Source organism: Orcinus orca, chromosome 19, assembly GCF_937001465.1.
Source record: "Orcinus orca chromosome 19, mOrcOrc1.1, whole genome shotgun sequence".
NCBI classification, from domain to species: Eukaryota; Metazoa; Chordata; class Mammalia; order Artiodactyla; family Delphinidae; genus Orcinus; species Orcinus orca.
The window spans coordinates 48,462,983-48,477,049 of NC_064577.1; the positions used below are offsets into that span (position 1 = coordinate 48,462,983).

Sequence of the window (14,067 nt, forward strand, 5' to 3'; positions counted from 1 at the left end):
TCTTTCATTTACCTGAATGAAGCTTCCACTGCTCTGACCTGGAAAGAAGGGAAAGACCCCTTAAAGGTCTTTCTTCTTTTCTGTCTTCAGATAGTCATTCCAGTGCCTTTCACCTGTTTCCAAGAAGCTCTTCCTGATACCTAATTTGAATCTCCCCTGTTGTGGTTTTTAGCTCTTTTCCCTGGGATGGGTAAGATGGGCTGGGTGAGGGAATCCTTAGGGCGTTTTGGTGACCTTACAAGCCTGAGCCGGTGAGGGAGTCCTGAGAGATGTCCCTCACAGCCTGAGTTAATAAGGCAAGTGGAAGGCTGTGGCCTCCAAGAGGAGGTGTTCCTTGAAGCTGAGCCTTAAAGAATAAGTAGGAATTGGGACTTCCCTGGCAGTCCAGTGGTTAAGACTCCGCCCTCCCACTGCAGGGGGCACGGGTTCAATCCCTGGTTGGGGAACTAAGGTCCTGCGTGACATGCAGTGTGGCAAAAAAAAAAAAAGTAGGAATTAGCCAGGTGGAGAAGGAAATAAGCAGTCCAGGCCAAGAGGTCAGCCTGTGCAGAAATGTGAGAGAAGAGGACGTATGTGGAAATATACAAGAATTCTGATGAATGGATCATGGAGTCCACGGTGGGTTGCTGTAGGGACTTGAAACCTGCCCTTACTCCAGGCCTCAGCCTCTGAAAGGCTCCTATGGCCCCCGTCCTGCCCTTCACTGTGGAGCCCTATCTCATACCCATATCATCCTTCACATGCACCTCTTGGTCCAAAGACAATGCCAGTAGATATTTGCTGAATTTGTATTTACTGAGTGTTGCCACTGGCCTGAGGCAGATGATTCCTGCCCTTTAGGAGATCACGGTCTAGTGGAGTCCTAGGCAGGTAAGGCAGGATAACTGAGAGTGAGGTCAGCCAGCCTCAAGGGAGTCATGGTAGACTCTGCTACTTGACCTTCTCCCAGCCTTTTGGCTGATGAAACAGGCTTGAAGGCTGGAGAGAAGCATGCAGGACAGTCATCTGCTCTGGGCTTTTTTTATTGTCCATTTTTGACTCATTTCTTATTTAAAAAGCAGTAACATTTATCGTAACTGTACTAGCAGCTGCTCTGTGTTGAGCCCTTGCTGTATAGTAGGCACTGTACTAAGCATTTTACACATATAATTTTGTTTAGTCCTTGAGAAAGATACCATATTATATATATAGTGCTATTATATCCCCATTTTGGAGATAAGGCTCAGAGCAGTTAAGTGACTTATTCAAGGTCAAGTTCGTTATAAGCAATGTGGGAAATATAGGTAAGCAAAAAGAACATTGAAGTTACCCATAATTGTACTGCCCAGAGATAACCGACATTTCAGAGAATATCCTAGATTTTTTTCCCTAAATATGTATTTTTAAAATATTTAAAGGTATCATTCTCTTTGTAATCTGCTTTATTCCATTGTAAGGATGTACTATAATTTAAGCTACTATTTGGACATTTGGGTTATTTTCAATTGTTTTGCAGTTGTAAATGTCTCTATATATACTGAACATTTTTATGACCTTTGCATAGGATCATGTTCTAGAAGAAGAATTGCAGGCTTAAGGGACATACGTAGTTTTAAGGCCTTTAATATATTATTGCCTAATTAGAAGGACTGCTTTTAACAAAATTATAATAGCTAACTTTTGGTGGAAGAGACCAGATGCCTTTTCTAAATACTTTATGTGCTTGTTAGCATCTATGAGGTAGATGCTACCACCATTCCCATTTTACAGATGAGGAAAATTGAGGCACAAAGAGATTAAGAAACTTACACAAGATTATACAGCTAGGAAGTGGTAGAATCAGGATTCAAACCCAGGCAATCTAGCTTTCAAGTCCAAGTCAAGGACCATGATACTCAGCTGCCTCTCTGGAAGGATAAGAGCTGTTCATAAATTATGGATGAGGGACTTCCCTGGTGGCGCAGTGGTTAAGAATCCGCCTGCCAAAAAAAAAAAAAAAAAAGAATTCGCCTGCCAGTGCAGGGGCATGTGTTCGATCCCTGGTCCAGGAAGATCCCACATGCCGTGGAGCAACTAAGCCCGTGCGCCACAACTACTGAGCCCGCGTGCTGCAACTACCGAAGCCCACGCGCCTAGAGCCCGTGCTCCGCAACAAGAGAAGCCACCGCAGTGAGAAGCCCGTGCACCGCAACGAAGAGTAGCCCCCACTCACCGCAACTAGAGAAAGGCCGCGCGCAGCAACAAAGGCCCAGCGCAGCCAAAAAAAAAGCAAAAAAAAAAAAAAAATTATGGATGGCTTTGTGAGTGATTTTCTTTTTTCCCCTAGAGCAGAGGGATTCGCACAGACCCAGTCATGCTCTGACCTTGGCAGTTATCCTGGAGGCCAAGAGCCTGCTTTGTACATTCATCATCGTGGGCCCAAGTTCAGAGAACAAGCAACATCTTTGGAAAGAAACTTATTACTGGGCCTCTCAAATGACACTTGCCTCCTTGGCTTGAGGGTTTGAACTCTAAGGTTAAGTAGTATCATTAGAAACCCACACATGTTATATCACGGACCCCTTCCTCCAGAAGCAGATTTCAGCCAAGTTACTGTCTTCTTTTATTACTCACACCATCTTTCCTGCAGCCCCCAGAGAGAAAAGAGGAGCAATGGGATCACAGGAGGAAAACAGGGAGAGGAAACATGTGGAAAGTGTTGGCATCGAGGATGGGCAAGGGAGAGGGAGAAAGGGCCACTTCCCCTTGGTGCTCGTTCTTGGCTTCATCTGACTTCTGAGCCAGGCTTCTTCTCAAGTAGACCAGGGCAGCAGGAGCTAATTAATTAACCAGGCTAAATTTAAGCCCCAAGAGGCAGCTGCTGAAGGCATGGGGCTACCTCATAGCTGAGTTTTCATCTTAAGCTGAATGGTCTCTTTCAAAAAAGGGCCAAACCATGGTTCTTTTCCTTTGCAGTTTTGTAGCAGCCCCCCACCTTGGGCCCCACCCCTGCCAGCCCAGTAATGCTGGTAGCTGGCCCGGCTAGAAGCTGGAACTCATGGCAGAGGAGAGGGGATAGCATTTATTGATTTACTGAGTACATGTTATATAGCAGGCACTTGACTAAGTGCTTTGTATATGTCTTCTTATTTTTCTTCCAAATAGCCCTGTGAATTGATTTTATTTTTCCTAATTTACAAATAAAGAAGCTGTGGCTCAGAGAGGTTAAGTAACTTACCGAGTCTCACAGGCCTAGTAAGTGGCAGAGCTGAAGTTTGAACAACGAGGCTATGATACTAGAGGCGTGTTCTCTTTCTGCTGTACAGGCCCCCACCCTTATGTAGCTGCCAGCTGGTCTGAGTCCCAGCTCTCCTGGCCCTGTTACTCCCTCCCAGGTTAATGGCCACAGTTCAGGCTCTGATGCCCATGGCGGGGAATCCCTCAGAGAAGATTTGCAGGAGTTCCTGGGCGGGGAGGCCCCGCTGCACCAGCTGGATGACCTCACCAAGGTGAATCCTGTGACGCTGGAGACAGGTATGGGCCCCCCCTCCTCGAGTGTGCCGTCTCCAGTGGGTGGAGGTGTGATGAGGGTATTCAGCACTGCTGCCCCTGGCCAGACTAAGGCAGGCAGGACTCCTGACCTGGAGCCAGACCTCTGCCTGGCAGCTGCCCCCGGGCTCCCCAGTGCAGCCTTTGCTCCAGATGTGGGGCTCGGCTTAATTAGATCTTGTACCTACTCTTCAGGGAACTGCTGGGATCTAATGGCTCTTGGCTAATTGCAGAGGGAGCGCTGTTAGGCGGGTGTTTGTATGTGCAGTTATGTCTCCATTTGAGCCAGAGTTTGCTAAAGCCACCTCTGCCTCAGTCCTGAGGTGTCTGCAGGCCCGGTACATGGCAGACACGTTCTACACCAGCGCTGGCTGCACCCTGGTGGCTCTGAACCCCTTCAAGCCCATCCCTCAGCTCTATTCACCAGAGCTGATGCAAGAGTACCACGCTGCTCCTCAGCCCCAGGTAAGACTCACCGCTGCCTGTGGCCTCAGGGCTCCCCCTCCTCCCCTAGGCTACCCTGTCCTTATCCATGTATTCACCAGCCAGGTAGTCATTCAGAGTCTACTGGTGCCATGGCCCTGCCCACCAGGAGCTCACAGAAGTTTGGACATATACCAGTAGGTGCAAAGTTGGAGATAAATATTTGTTCAACTGATTTTGGAACTTAAAATAGGGACATAGGACAGGTGATTTTTATTTTCTTTGTAAGTTTATTAGTAGGAAAGAATTTATAAGGGTACATTTGTGTATTTAACAAACCACTCTTTTGGGAAAAGGATAAAATGACATGTGATAAGGATTGCCCTAAAAAATTCAGCACATGTTCATCTCCACTGATTGGAATACCAAGTAACTTCTTTTTTATATAAATTTTATTTATTTATTTATTTATTTATTTATTTATTTTTGGCTGTGTTGGGTCTTCGTTGCTGTGCGCGGGCTTTCTCTGGTTGTGGCGAGCGGGGGCTTCTCTTTGTTGCGATGCGCGGGCTTCTCATTGCGGTGGCTTCTCTTGTTGCGGAGCATGGGCTCTAGGCCTGTGGGCTCAGTAGCTGTGGCTCGCGGGCTCTAGAGCACAGGCTCAGTAGTTGTGGCGCACGGGCTTAGTTGCTCCGCGGCATGTGGGATCTTCCCGGGCCAGGGCTTGAACCCGTGTCCCCTGCATTGGCGGGCAGATTCTTAACCACTGCACCACCAGGGAAGTCTGCCAAGTAACTTCTTGTGGCGGTGAGGATGGAGCTGGTGCGGCAGGGAATAGACCAGTTGATGTTAAAGTGCAGGGAGAAGCAAGAGCAGACTTGCTGGCCAGAGGGAGGTATTGCAGAGAGGCAGGAGATGAGATAAGCCAGGACTGTTGAAGGGTCTGATGCACCATAGCAGGCAGAGTGTCCACAGAGGTTCTTCATCAGGCGTGGGGGTGGGGCTGTGAACGGAGCCGACTGTGGGGATAATTACCTTGGAAGCTGGGGGAGTTGGGTTCAGGAAAGTGAGACGGGAGACAGAGAACAGTTGGAGGCTTTGTAACAGTCCAGGTGGGAGGTGGATGGGGTGAGGACAGGGGGGAGAGAGGGACGGTTCTGACACCATCCAGAGTGATGTCCTATCAGTCATTCCTGGCCAGGTGGTGCTGCGTGGGCTGTGCGTTGTGCAGGTTGCCTGGCTCACGCGTGGTTAGCGTACAAGTGGAAGCCAGGAGAGGCCTGGCCAGAGAGCCCATATCTGACCGACTCTCTGCTTCCTCAAAGGCAAAGCCATGTCCTGGTCCCCTCTGTTTCCTCAGTGCCCAGCACATTGAGGGCAATTAATACTCGTTGATGGAAAGGAGAACAGTGACTTTGGAATTCAAATCACATGGCTGCACTTATTTGCTGTGGGGACTTGAGAAGGTTATTTAACCTGTCTGAACCTCAGATTTCCCATCTATAAAATATAGTTAGCTATCCAACTAATGTACAGACTTCTTAGGCAATACCTTGTAAGAAAGTTCTTGTAAATTGCAAAGTACAATAACATAAAATAATAAATAGCAGAATAAGACTGTTGAGGTAAGATAAGATGGGAGGATAAAGTGTTAATGTCATAGACTGGTCAAGGCCAGCACTGCTTCCAAACTGAGAGAAGATGAATGGGTAAAGCCCACAGTTGGGCTAACATTGTTACTTCCAGGAAATTTTTCTAGACAAAGCCTCTGCCACTGCTGTGGGCAGGCTCCCCATCTCAGCCGTCATTGGATCAACCACTCCTTGAAGATAGGTGTTTGCTCACATGACCTTTCACCCCTTGATGTTTCAGAAACTGAAGCCCCACATCTTCACTGTGGGTGAACAGACCTACAGGAATGTCAAGAGTCTGATGGAGCCAGTCAACCAGTCTATTGTCGTCAGTGGAGAGAGTGGTGCCGGGAAGGTAAGAGGGCCTCTTTCCCACCCTGTCAACTTCGTGACTGGCTGGACGGGCAGGGAGGCAGAGGAGGTCACTCCTCTTGGATTCAGTATGCAGCAGTGGGCGGGAGCTGGGCAGGAAGTCAAGAGGCAGGGTTCTAGTCCAGGCTCTTCCACCGGCTCTGCTGTAACCCTGGGTGAGATTCTTTTTTCTCTGAGCCTTCATTTTCTCATTGAAGGACTCTCTCAGCTCTGACACCATTGGAAACAAAAGTCAGCTGTTGGGGGGTTCCATCATAGTGCTTAAGAGCACATCAGAAAGATATTTAGCTTTTGCAAACCTCATTTCTTTCGCGTGTAAAATGGCAGGGAGGGAAAGACCAACACGTAACTCATGGGACTTCTGTGAGAGTTAAATGAACTAGTGTGCATAAGGCACTTGGTGGCATGCTGGGCACGTGGAAGCACTCCTCCAAAAGTAGTTAGGGTTCCAATAAGGAAGTAGCCCACCTGCATCTCTGGGTTGCCCTTGATGGCAAGGGCAGTGCATTGGGCCAGCTGTGGGGAACGACAGAATCTCCTGATGTGGTCATGTGGTCCCTAGGTGGCAAAATCTTAATAGGTGAGACAGAATGTTGTACGAGGATGAGTGAGGAGTTGCACGGCTTGTCAGAGGAGGCCGCTGGCCCAGGCCTCGCCACCTTCTCATCGAGCCTCACCAGCCACCCCACCCCTTCCTCAGCATTACCTTCACAAGGGATTCTTTGGACCATAAACCCCCTCTGCCTACACTCATATGTGAAAGCATTGCTGAGCACTGAGCACCTGCCAGGTTCTAGGCTCTGGGCTAGCCAGTAAGGAGTGGCAAGGGGAGGAACAGAGGAAAAATGCAACGTCTGGCTTTCAGGGGTCTCTTAGCTCACTGGGAAAGACAGACAAGGAAACAGATGGAGACAGCAAACTTTAGGGATGAGGGCTAGGACTTGGGTGAAGAGGGGATCTTTGAGAGCTATATCAAGGTCGCCGGTGTAGTGGGCTGATGCCCAGCTCCTGGATGAGCCCATTGTCCTCCAGAATTGCTCTGGGCAGCTGAGGCTGGACCTGGCCCTAGACCCGTGCAACCAGAGCTCAGTAACCCTTTATTGAACAGCCACTGTGGTCGTGGGCTGGGCCTGGTATCCTTTTCAATTTTAATTAATTAATTAATTAATTAATTTTTTTTTTTTTTTGCTGTACGTGGGCCTCTTACTGTTGTGGCCTCTCCCGTTGCGGAGCACAGGCTCCGGACGCACAGGCTTGGTGGCCATGGCTCACGGGCCCAGCCGCTCCGCGGCATGTGGGATCCTCCCGGACCGGGGCACGAACCCGTGTCCCCTGCATCGGCAGGCGGACTCTCAACCACTGCCCCACCAGGGAAGCCCTAATTTATTTTTGAAAAATAGTAACATAGTGGCATAGCTCAAAAATCAAGCAATACTACAAGGCTTACATAAAAAACAGCAACCCTGCCCCATATCTCTCAGCCCTATGCTTTCACATCTTTTAGCAGTTTGTTTGGGTGTCTCCATCCATATTTCTAAACAACATGTTTATATTATTAGTTATTGATTTTTCAATTTTGACCTTATCTGTTCATTTCCTACTTTGATGAGGATTTAGCCCTTTTTCCCTGCCCCCAAATACATACATACATATCACGATTTCTGGGTAAGTTAACATATAGTACTTGTAATTACAAGTATGTATGTATTGTTCCCAGCAGAGCCCTGTAACATACTATGATTATATTTCTTTTCTTGTGTAATTTTTCTTTGCCTCTACTTAATAATTGCCCCCACTTTTTCACTTGTTTACTTTCTATATACCTATTATTAATTCATTATCAAACTTGTCACCAAAACTGGAAAACACCTACCCAACGGGTGCTTTTTTTTTTTTTTTTTTTTTTTAATCGCACCACTTCCAGGATCTTAGTTCCCCAAGCAGGGATCGAACCCGTGCCCCCTGCAGTGGAAGCACGGAGTCTCAACCACTGGACCGCCAGGGAATTCCCTCAGGTGTTTTTTTTTCTTGGCGATGCCCTTCCTAGAGTTCTCACGTCTCCTACTCGCATCCAGACTGGTGGCTGCCAAGGGCTGCTGCCACACAGCTATTACCTGGGAGCTGTCTGCCTCACTCTGGGGATCCAGATTGTCCTCTGTTCTATGGTAAATCTCTTGCTGTTGGAGCCCAGTGGATTCCTCTTCTTCCTTTACTGCCTTGTTCTTATGGAGCGTATTCTTCAGTAGCTTCCCGACAAAGGTTCCTTGGAGGGCATACTTTTGAGTTGTTGCACATCTGCAAATGTTTATTCTGCCTTAATTTGACATGTTGGCTGGACATTATAATTTCAAATTGGAAATCATTTTCTTTCTGAATTTATAAGTTATTTTCTTATATATTCTTTTGAGTGTTGCTGTTGAAAGTCCCAATCCATAAATGGTGATTTGTGTTTTCTTTCTGAAAGTTTTTAGGGTCGTCTTTTTTATCCATAGGTATTGAAATTCACAGTGGCGTGTCTTTTCTCACTTGCTGTTCTGGATACTTTATGTGGGTCTTTTTAACCTTGAAACTCATGTCCTTTAGTTTGGGAAAATACTATATCTGTTGATAATAATTTACTCCCCTTGTCTTCCGTTTCTGGAATTCGTATTAGTAGGAAGTTTGATAAATTGTCTAATATCCTGTTTTTCTCATCTTTTCTTCTATCTCTTAATATTTTGTCCTGTCTTCTGGGAGATATTCTCTACCCTTCAATCCTTTTGAGTTTTGAATTTTTATTAAAAATTTTAATTCTAAGAGTTCTTTCTTGTTCTCTGAATATATTCTCCCCCCAGCATCCTGGTCTTATTTCTTCTCTTATCTTTGAGGATATTTCATGATTTTTACTTGTTTTCTGTTCCTTTCATTTCTATTTCCAAAATTCATTTCTGTTTCCTTCTAGTTCCTTTTCTTCCTTTGTTGTGATATTTGTCATTCAGGTAAAAGAAGTTTACCAAATAGTTAATGATCCTTGAATTTCTGTTCATACTTCAGAATAAGGCATTAAGCAACTGATTAGAATCTCTTATGTTTATGGACAGGAGGCCTCACTATGGATAGCTTTCTAAACTGGTGGGACCCTGAATGTTCATAACTTGTTTTGTGAGCTTGTCAGTATGTCCAGAAAAGATTCTTCCAATCTCTTCATGAGAGAGGTGGAAACTATAGTTAAGTGGAAATGATAAAAGCATGAACAACTCTTATTAGCAGACTAGACATGCAGAAGAATACATCAGTGAACTTGAGAGTGAGTCAATAGAAATCAAAAAATAAAGAGAAATTTGGGGAATTCCCTGGTGGTCCGGTGGTTAGGGCCCGTGCTTCCACTGCAGAGGTCACGGGTTTGATCCCTGGCTGGGGAACTAGGATCCCACGTGCCACATGTTGTGGCCAAAACAAAACAAAACAAAAAAGAGAAAATTGAAAAACAAAAAGAAAAGCACATTCAGGAGCCTTGGTACAATATCAAATGGTTTACCATACTTGTAATTGATGTCCCAGGAGAAGAGAGAATGTGGGTCAGAAGTAATATCTTAGAAAATTAGCAAAAGATAACAAGCACAGATCCTAGAAGCTCAGGAAACACTAAGTAGGATGCATACAAAGAAAACACACCTAGGCACGTTATAGTCAAATTGCTGAAGGCAAACATAAGGAAAAAATCTTAAAAAAAAAAAAATCTTTAAGGAAGCAGGAAAATATAATAAAGAGGAACAAAGATAAGAATGATAGGGACTTCCCTGGTGGCGCAGTGGTTAAGAATCCATCTGCCAATGCAGGGGACACAGGTTCGAGCCCTGGTCCTGGAAGATCCCACATGCTGTGGAGCAGCTAAGCCCACGCACCACAACTACTGAGCCTGTGCTAGCCCGTGAGCCACAACTACTGAAGCCCGTGCACCTAGAGCCCGTGCTCTGCAACGAGAAGCCACCGCAATGAGAAGCCCGCTCATGGCAACAAAGAGTAGCCCCCGCTCACCACAACTAGAGAAAGCCCGCGCGCAGCAATAAAGACCCAACGCAGCCAAAAAAAATGAATGAATGAATGAATAAATTAACTTCTAAAAATCATTCATTCTAAGGTGAAGATAGTAACAATTTATTGTAGAGGTACAATGGAATCATAGAAGTTCACAATTCAACCAGAGGCAATAAAAGGAGAAAAAAGTAACAAAGATCACATGGAACAACTCAAAAAGAAATAATAAGATGGTAGATTTAAACCCAACCATAGCGATTATTAAATGTAAGTGGACTAAACTCTTCAATTAAAGACAGAGAATGTCAGAGTGGTTTTCTTTAAAAAGGCAAGACTCAAATTATATAATGTCTTAAACCACTATAAAGATACAGATAGGTTCAAAGTAAAAGAATAAGAAAAGATATATCATTCCAACACTAATCAAAGGAAAGCTGAAGTAATTATATTAATATGCAAAGCAAAAACAATTGAAAGAAGTAAAATCAAAATTAATAGTTTGATATTTGTGCATTCTTTTCAAGTACACATGGAACTGACATGGGCTATCTTCTGAACCACAAAACAAATCTCAATTTGAAAAGATTAAAATGCAAACTGTTCTCTGCCCTGAGTAGAATTGAACTAGAAGTAAATAACAAAGATACCTAGAAAATCCCAAAGCGTTTGGAAATTAATACCTTTCTAAATATCCTTTGGGTCAAAGAAGCAACCACAAGGGATATTAGAAAACACTTTGAACTGAGTGAATATTAAAGCAAAACACATCAAAATTTGTGCTTAAAAGAAAAAAGCAGTGCCTAGTAGGAAATTTGTTGTAACATTGAACACTTATATTCGAAAACAATAAACTCAAATAATTGACCTGAGCCTCTACCTTAAACTAAGGGAAAAAGAATAAAGTAAACCCAAAGTAAGCAGAAGAAGGAAATAAAGTTAAAAAAAAAAACCAGTAAAATAGAAACAAAAATAATAAAGCAAGTGAAATCTATGGTTATTTCTTTGAAAAGATTAATAAAATCTAGTCAAACTTAGAAAGACAAATTACAAATGTCAGAAATGAAAGAATAGACATAACTAAAGATCCTACAGATAAGAGATTTTTATTAACTATTACAATAAATTCTACAATTTAATAAAATGGAGAAATATTTTGAAAGACACAAACTGCTGAAGCTCACATAAGAAGAAACATATAACCTGAATATGTAAATCTATGAGACAAATTTAAGTCATCGTTAAATATCTTTCCTCAGGGCTTCCCTGGTGGCACAGTGGTTAAAAACCCACCTGCCAATGCAGGGGACATGGGTTCAAGCCCTGGTCTGGGAAGATCCCACATGCTGCGGAGCAACTAAGTCCGTGCACCATAACTGCTGAACCTGCGCTCTAGAGCCTGCGAGCCACAACTACTGAAGCCCACGCACCTAGAGCCTGTACTCCGCCACAAGAGAAGCCACCACAATGGGAGCCCGTGCACCACAATGAAGAGTAGCCCCCACTCGCAACTAGAGAAAGCCCGCGTGCAGCAACAAAGAGCCAACGCAGCCAAAAATAAATAAATCAATCAATTAATTAAAAGAAAAAGAACTAAAGGAATAAGACACAAAAACACAAAGGGAACAGGAGAGACATGAGTGAGAAGTAACACAGCATGGATATGCAGGGGCCCCTGAGTCTTCAAAAAAAAAAAAAAATTTCCTCATAGAAAGCTCCAGGCCCAGGTGCCTTCACTTTATGGATTCTACCAAGTATTTAAGGAATTAATGTTTACCAGTTCTATACAAATTCTTTCAGAAAATAGCAGAGAGGGAGCACCTCCCACCTCAGAGGGAGACCTAAAAGAATTTACCAAAAAAGCTACCAAAAAGACCCAAAACCAAACAAAAACAAAGGTAAAAACTTGTAGTGAGGTGTAGGGAGTTTATCAAGGTGACAGGGTACAGTCAGTATATTAAAATCTATTGTTTCTCTGTCCTAGCAATGAACAAATGGAAATTAAAATGAAAATAGACCTCATCTCAGGTGATTAAAAACAAAAAGTGAGAATTTTGTAACTAGATTGCCTTGGTATAAATCAGAGCCCTATCATTTACTAGATATGTACTCTTCAATAAAATTTAAATTTTTTCTATGCCTGAGTTTCATCATTTTGAAAACAGGTAGTATGTAATTGCATCTGTGTCTGTAGGGTTGGCAAGAAAATGCATGGAAAGTCTCCTTAGGTCAGTAGCCTGCTCAGGTCAGGGTGGGTTGTCCTCCTCTGCCCCAGCCCCCCTCATTTCTTAAATGCATCCTCAGGAGCTAGGAGAAGCAGAAGCAAGTGTCCCCATTTCACAGACGGGGAAGTGCCTTGCCCAAGGATACAGTTGAACTCAGCATTCACCCTTTGGTCAGCAACGTACATGGTGGAAAAGAGGGCTGTATCAGGCAGGCTCAGAAGTGGGAGGGAACGTGGACACAGCTCCCACAGGGCTGTTTCTGCCACAGACATGGACGTCCCGCTGCCTTATGAAGTTCTACGCTGTGGTGGCCGCGTCACCCACATCCTGGGAAAATCACAAGATTGCAGAGAGGATCGAACAGCGAATCTTGAACTCCAACCCTGTCATGGAAGCTTTCGGTGAGCTTGGTGTCCTCGGCACAGTATCTCAGTCCCATTTCCTCTGGGATTTGCCACCTTCCAGGGAAAGGAGTAGGGTTCTCTTTAGGAGAGGGGTGGAGGATAGTTTATCATTCACTGCCATGGATCCCCAACTTCCTCCCAGGTACCCTTAGCCTCCTTCCAGTAGAGGTGACGTCACTCTGTCGTCCCCTCCCTCTAGCCTAAGCAGGTGTAGCAGTGGTGCTGGAGAGGACCTTCTGGCTCACCCAGTCCAAGCCCCATCCTTCCGAACAGCTTCCTGATGGTTCAGGGAAGGGGACTTGTCTAAGGATGCACAGCAATTAGTGTCCATGTTGGCCCTCTAGACGTTGTGCCTTACCGTCTGCCTCAATAGTAACAGCTTGTTTTTGATCCTTCTCCTTCAGAGAAAATAGTCCCTGACTGCCTAGATTGGCTCTTTCCACTTCATTGCCAGGAAGTTCTAACTCAGCTGAATCGCATTTGCTAAAGCCCGAGTGCCCAGTCCATAGTCCTGTCCCTTGTGACATGGAAACCAACAAAGGGGCCTTTAGGTGACTTGAGGATAGAGACCTGGCCCCAGCAGACCTGAGGCCACCTTAGCCCCTGGGGACTCTGTAAACACAAGGTGTGATCTGTAGGGAACGCGTGCACACTGAGGAATAACAACAGTAGCCGCTTTGGGAAGTTCATCCAGCTCCAGCTGAACAGGTAATCTCTGCTGCCAGTCTCTGTGCCAGTCTGGCTGCTGGGGGCGGGGGAGTGTGACAGTGGCTGGGACAGTGCCCCGCCTGGGCCACCCCTGTGGGCAGAACTCAGCTCCTCCTGGCATGTTTTTATGTGTGATAAGTGAAACTGAGGGTGATCTTTGAAGCTGGAGAACTCTAACTCCTCCAGCCTGAGGGACCCTGGGGCAATGTGCCTGTGCAGCCCATGTGTTCTGACTTCTACCCTTGCTCAGAGACTTCTAGCTAAACTGCCACCTCTTGGCCACACCTCTGAGCTTGAAGCTGGGGCTCTGTTCCTGCCTTGGGATGGGGCAGAATAATGTACAGAGGCCTCGGTCCTGCCCCTGAGCTGGTTGGAGGGCAATGTCCCAGACCCCCAACCAAGGACTTGCTGAGTGGTCCCTAGTCCTCACAACCCCCATTGCCTAAGTGGAAGAGTTGGGGGAGGTTGCAGTCTGGCACACAGTAAGTGCCCAATAAATGTCCATGGGATGAACAGGCAACTAATGGGCTCCAGCCTGCTTGTACCCAGGGCCCAGCAGATGACTGGAGCTGCAGTTCAGACCTACTTGCTAGAGAAGACTCGAGTGGCCTGTCAGGCCTCCAATGAGAGGAACTTCCACATCTTCTATCAGGTCTGTACCAGGTGGGGCCCACAGCTGCCCAGATGCAGGGCGGAGGTGGGTCTGTGCCCCTAAACCTTCCCCTCCCTGCCTTGCTTCATGCCTGCCTGTCCACCTGGTTTCAGCAATGCCACCACTTATTC

At 45.6% G+C, this 14,067-nt stretch overlaps 1 protein-coding gene across 7 annotated transcripts in view; it reads left to right on the top strand.

Annotated features, from left to right (window-relative positions):
- The window catches only part of MYO19 (myosin XIX), a 34,479-nt gene that overhangs the window by 2,371 nt on the left and 18,041 nt on the right, over positions 1 to 14,067 (top strand). For 2 of the 7 annotated variants that reach the window (XM_033431601.2, XM_033431602.2), the window contains 6 exons: positions 3,354 to 3,492; positions 3,797 to 3,972; positions 5,803 to 5,916; positions 12,441 to 12,573; positions 13,215 to 13,284; positions 13,819 to 13,936. In XM_033431601.2, the coding sequence (XP_033287492.2) occupies positions 3,354 to 3,492; positions 3,797 to 3,972; positions 5,803 to 5,916; positions 12,441 to 12,573; positions 13,215 to 13,284; positions 13,819 to 13,936 (750 nt within the window). The remainder of the gene's footprint in view (positions 1 to 3,353; positions 3,493 to 3,796; positions 3,973 to 5,802; positions 5,917 to 12,440; positions 12,574 to 13,214; positions 13,285 to 13,818; positions 13,937 to 14,067) is intronic. The other 5 variants (XM_033431605.2, XM_004271725.4, XM_033431603.2 and 2 more) reach the window with 4 other exon arrangements.